General features: G+C 41.7%; 1 protein-coding gene across 2 annotated transcripts in view; it reads right to left on the reverse strand.

Annotated features, from left to right (window-relative positions):
• P2RX7 (purinergic receptor P2X 7) overlaps positions 1-5783 on the reverse strand; it is a 46147-nt gene extending 40364 nt beyond the window's left edge. The window contains exon 1 of one of the 2 annotated variants that reach the window (XM_035706697.2): positions 5524-5783. In XM_035706697.2, coding sequence (XP_035562590.1) covers positions 5524-5648 — 125 coding nt within the window. In that variant the 5' untranslated portion in view covers positions 5649-5783. The remainder of the gene's footprint in view (positions 1-5523) is intronic. The other variant, XM_025473881.3, reaches the window with a different exon arrangement.
• Between the last annotated feature and the right edge of the window lie 217 nt (positions 5784-6000).

The following is a 6000-nucleotide window of genomic DNA, read 5'->3' on the forward strand; positions in this document are numbered from 1 at the left end:
AGGGTAAGCTTATGGGATCCTTATTACAGCCTCATTCCTTGTCCTGCCCTTGCCCAGGCCAACCCAGAAAGACAAAGATCATGGTGAAGAAGGAAGGATGATTGATTGACCAAGGATTGAGGAGGCCTAGTACTCAGGCTTTTGCAGTCTGCCAGGTAACCACTTCAATATATGCTTTCTGGGTTAAGAGCATTGGATAGGTTTTTGATTTGAATCCTTCTTTGAAACCCACTTTCTACCTGGATGATCTTTTAGAAATTAACTCCAACTTTCGTAGGTTTTCTTTCCTTATCTGTGCTACAATAATGAAAAGAATAACTATATCCCAGCATATCAATTGAGATGATATAAATAAAGCCAACTGTATAAGGAAGTTATTTTTATTGTCATTCAGGTTTTTCATCTCAGTTTTCCTGGGAGCATAGTCATCATTATCCCATTCTTCCCATCTCATTGAGGCCAGAAGACAAAACAGAATCATGGGTTGGAAAACCCTATGGAATCCCTGGAGCTGATTCTCAGAGGAAATTTCTGTTGAGAATACCAAGGGCCCTGCCCTGACAATAATCTGGGGCAGTGTCTCCACAGCCCAGGTGCAGGGTTGAGACAAGCTAGGGATAGAGCAGTAGTCTTCAGAAGTCTCTGGAATCTCTGGGTTTTGGAAAGACCTTGTAAAGGATGTTTGTTTTCTCTTTGCCCCCTCTCCTCCCCCTGCTGCTTCTTTTCCCATTTCTTCTGGCAACAGTATTCTTCTTTCCTAAGGTAAAGTCACTGGATGTGGTTCAGATTGGGCTCATTGGGCCCTGCACCCCCTCCCTACTTCCTGCCCCGGGAGTGAGCACATGACCCAGGATTGGCCAATCAGGTGACACCATGCCGTAGCCACAAGGATTGGTTCAGGGGTGGAAATGTAATTTAAGCTTTACCAACGGAAACTTTCCTGGGACTTTCATGCCAGAGCTATCAGGAAAGACTTGCTTGTTACTCTGGAGTTGCTGAGTATATGAGTGTGGCATCTTGCTACATAGAAAGCCTATTCAAGAACAAAGCCAAATAGGGCCACAATGTGGGGAGACCCAACCTGATGTTAGTGTGAGCTTTTATAACCATCCATGCCTGAGGGCAGCACCACCTCTCCTGCTGTGTAGCTTGTTGCCTAACTTGAGTTAGGTCTCTGTCATTTACTATCCAAACGATTCTGACTAGCACAGGCCTACTCAGCATCCTGTTTACACACTCCTGTAACCCTGGAAGCTGGAGCCCCTTGATCTGCTATAGCTGGAGCCCCTGCCTTTGATTCTAATCTGAACTTGGTTTAAGGGACTATGAGAAACTAACCAGCCTCTTGTCTTATTTCTTCTATTGACAGCCCCTTCTTTGTACCCCAGCCTCAATAGTTGAAGCCCTGTCTTACTTCATTATCCTGGCTCTTTGCCTTTTCAACTCTCCTATGGACAGGCTCTGAACCTAGGACTCCATGGCTAGAACCCACCGTCTGCTGCTACATAGCTTGAATATTACCTGAGCCTGTCTAGACTTCCACCTGTGGTTCATACCAGTCCTGTTTGATGCAAACTACCACTCCTAATCCCTGTGTACCATGGGTCTACCCATCCCACAAATGGCCAAGTTGCAATTTTATCAACTTGAGGCCTCACAGTACAACTTTCCCAAACTATGGGACTCGATTCAGTGGGACATAAATAGATATTCCATTAACATAGAGGGGAAAAAACAAAGCTGGCAATAGTTTTTCTTTAATTTTATCTTTTAAAATATATTAAAAAATAGAGTAGCATTTTACATAGGAGTTATCTTCTAAAGTTGGTACTTAAGGAAAAAATCTTATCTTGTCAAAACTGCCTTTGGTAAACCCTTGACACAAAGCATAGCAAACAGATCTTCTACCTTCCAACAAGTCCACCAGAGCCTATTTTTCCTCCAGCCCTGGAACAAGTTGCTATTTTTCCAGTTTTGCTCCAGGTGAAGGTGAAAGAAGAGGCTTTTTTTAGGGAACATGTTGAGTGGAGAGGATGTATCTAGATTCTTAGGTAGGGTGGGCAAGAGAGTCACTCTGTGAAAGGCATGTGGGAACAGAAACTGGCTGAAGGCCCAACTCAAGTATCCCATCTCACACTTGGTTTGGGGCCCCCCAGTCACTCAGTCATTACATTGTTTAAATTGCGCTGTCTCTCCAGGCACCCGTGGAACATGTATAACTGGATTTGAGGGAATTAAGTGCATATAAGATAAGATTCCACCATATGAGAGAAAGATATTTATCATTATAAGGTACTCTCATAATAATCTGCTTTTATATATAATAATTTGCTTTTAAGAAATTGTGTGCCAAGAATACCAGGAAATCAAATCACTTGTTACATGCAGTTGTGACACATGATCTATGTATTGGTGCATAAAGGAACATTTACTAACTATACTCTTCATCATCAGTTCTATATCTGGCTTAAGTAACATGTCTTATTTTATAATTTAATATATCTGTTTATTATTTAGTGTTTGTTGCATAGTAAACATAGGAATCACATTGTGTTAATCCTAATAATATTATTAATAAGAAGAAGTAACACTTGGGTAAGGGCTTGCCATACATCAGTTATTTTCCAAGCAACTTTGCATTTAGTAGCTCATTTAATTCTTTTGTTAAAAAGATTTTATTTATTTATTCATGAGAGACACAGAGAGAGAGGTAGAGACATAGGCAGAGGGTTCCCCACAGGGAGTCTTATGCAGGACTTGATCCCAGGACCCTGGGATCATACCCTGAGCAGAAGGTAGACGCTCAACCACTGAGCCACCCAGGTGCCCATGTAACTCATTTAATTCTTACAACAACCTTTGTCCCCATTTGATAGACGAGAAACTCAAGGCTCAAAGCAGTGAAGGATTATTGAATCCACAGTTCCAGATCTCAAATCCCAGGCATGGACGTGGTTATTTTGGCAGTCAGCGGAGAGAATGCATATGAAAGTGCCTATTATATTCAAAAAGATTATTTTGACTCTTTTTTTATATTCAAGTATAATTAACATAGAGTTATATTAGTTTGAGGTATACAATATATGATTCAACAATTCTATACATTTCTCAATGCTGATTGAGATGTGTCCTTTTAATCTCTTTTATCTATTTCACCCATTTCCCCTATCCATCTCCCTTTGATGGCCACCAGTTTGTTCTCTACGTTTAAGAGTCTAGTTTTTTGTTTGCATGTTTTTTCTTTGTTCATTTGTTTTGTTTCCTAATTCCATGTATGAGTGAAATCATATGGCATTTGTCTTTCTCTGACTGACTTATTTCACTTAGCATTATACCTTGTAGATCCATCCATGGTGTTGCAAATGGCAAGATTTCAGTCTTTTTTATCACTGAGCAATATTCCATTGTATCTATACCACATCTTCTTTATCCATCCCTCTATTAGTGGGCACTTGGGTTGCTTCCATATCTTGGCTATTGTAAATAATGCTGCAATAAACACAGGGATGCACATATCTTTTCCAAGTAGTATTTTCATTTCCTTTGCGTAAATACCCAGTAGTGGAATTACCAGATTATATGGCAATTCTATTTTTAAGTAAAAAAAAAGATTGTTTTTAGGGACGCCTGCGTGGCTTAGCAGTTGACGTCTGCCTTTTGCACGGGGTGTGATCCCGGGATTCTGGATCGAGTCCCACATTGGGCTCCTTGCAGGGAGCCTACTTCTCTCTTGGCCTGTGTCTCTGCCCTCCTCTCTCTGTATCTCTTATGAATACATAAATAAAATCTTTTAAAAAAATAAATAAAATAAAATCTTTAAAAAAAAAAGATTGTTTTTAAAAATAACTGCTGTTGGTGGAGCTCTGGCGCTATGCCAGACATTGAGAAGCATTTGTCACGCCTTTTTTTGTTTAATTATGGACTCTATGAACAGATGCAGAAAGGGAGGCTCAGGTTAAGTGACCTGGCCAGGGAAATTTAGCCAGGATTATGGAATAGGTTGCTCTAACCCTTAGTGAATAAACTATACTCTCTGCCTTTAGAGATGCAAGTTTGCATCATCAGCATCACAAAGAGTTGTGGGGCATTAGCCATTACGGAACTGTGAATTAAAACCACAATGAGAACCACTCACAGCTCACTAGGATTCCCAACGTCCAAAAACCAGATAAGAGCAAGTGTTTGGTTAAGGATGTGGAGAAACTGGAACATACATTGCTGGTGGGAATATGGAATGGTGTAGCCAACTCCAAAAACAGGTGACTCCTTTCTCAAAATGTTGAAAATAAAGTTACAGATGATCTTTTAGTTTCACTTGTAGGTCAGACCCAAGAAAACTGAAAACGTGTTCATGCAAACACAGATACACCAGCATTATCCATAATAGCCCCAAACTGGAAACAACCCGAAATGTCCACCAAAAAAAAAAAAAAGGTCTATCCAGACAATGGAATATTACTTGGCCATAAAGAGGAATGAAGTAGAAATACATGTGCCAACATGAATGCACTTTGGTAACATGATGCCGAGTGGAAGAAGCCAGACACAAAGGACTACATAGTGCATGATTCCATTTCTATGACATATCCAGAATAGGCGAATTCTACAGATAAAGAGTAGATCAGTGGATCACCAGAGCTACAGGGGAGCAGAAGGATTGGGAGTGATGGCTCAGGGCTGTGGAGTTTCTTTTTTGAGGTGATGAAAATGTTCTAAAATTGATTGTGGTGATGGTTACACAACACTGAATGTGATAAAACTCACTAAACTGTATATTTTATTTTTATTTATTTTTTAAAGATTTATTTATTTATTTGAGAGAGAGAGCAAGCGAGTATGTGAGCAGGGGGAGGAGCAAAGGGAGAGGGAGAGAATCTCAAGCAGACTCCATGCTGAGTGCAGAGCCTGATGTGGGGCTTAATCATGACCTGAACCAAAGTCAAGAGTCAGATGCTTAACCGACCTAGCCACCCAGATGTCCCTAAATTGTACACTTTAAATGAGTGAGTTATATAGTGTATGAACTATATCTCAGTAAACTATTAAGAAACAAAACCAAAAAAGCAAGGGAGGGGCCTTTCTAACACTAGAGAGGACTTAAAGTTACATTGACAAGTCTAGTCCTATTCCTCCCCTAAGTGGTGGTGATTCAGACAGATGCCAGCATTATCACTAGATGTGCCCTGAATCCTTGCCTCCTCCCTCAGAACCCAAGGTGTTGCCCTGTTTGCTACTTTGCCCAGGCATGCCCTGCCCAGCTCACCCTGGCAGGCCTGGAGTAGAACGCAAAGAGCCATTGCCTCTTATGGCTTCTTTTTGCAGCAGACTGGCACTATTTCCTGCCACCTGCCGCTGTACCCCGACTTCAACCCTTCCCCCCACCTCCAGCCACAGCTTGCTATTAGAAAAGTTTCAGAATTAAAACCACATAGAATTCAAGATGTGCACCAGAAGCTGCACCTTGGGGATTTTTGTACTATCGAACACTGCAGACATTTCGGGTAATCCCCACACCCTGCTTACCTGATGTAAGAAAAGATGATCACATGGAAGATCCACTTAATGGTGCCATAATTCATGCTCTGGATCCGGATGATTTTGTTTGTCTCATACTGGAAAATATCGTTACAGCTGCAGCAGGCAGACATGGTGAGAGGCTCACTCTCCACTAGGGTCTGAACGAGGAGGGTTCAATCCTTCCAGACCAAGCCACAGCAGGCCTACCAGTAAAAGGAAAATGAAACATTCAGATTCTTAGCAGGAGCCTTTAGGTTTGAGTTCATCCAATGACAGCTGAGTGGGGGCGGGTCCTGGCAACTGCCCCAGATGTGGCAGGGGATAAACAAGAGAAGGGAAGTCCTACAGGCTTGGCTGGCAGATGACCCTGCTCCAGCCGGCCTCCCCCAGATGCCCGCACAAAGATGGTGTTCAAAGGAAGGGCATTTTTAGAATTCTGCTTTATCCCCTTCTTCTTTCACTTTTTTGGACTCCTTTCAGTTG

Source organism: Canis lupus, chromosome 26, assembly GCF_003254725.2.
Source record: "Canis lupus dingo isolate Sandy chromosome 26, ASM325472v2, whole genome shotgun sequence".
In the NCBI taxonomy this organism is placed as follows: Eukaryota; Metazoa; Chordata; class Mammalia; order Carnivora; family Canidae; genus Canis; species Canis lupus.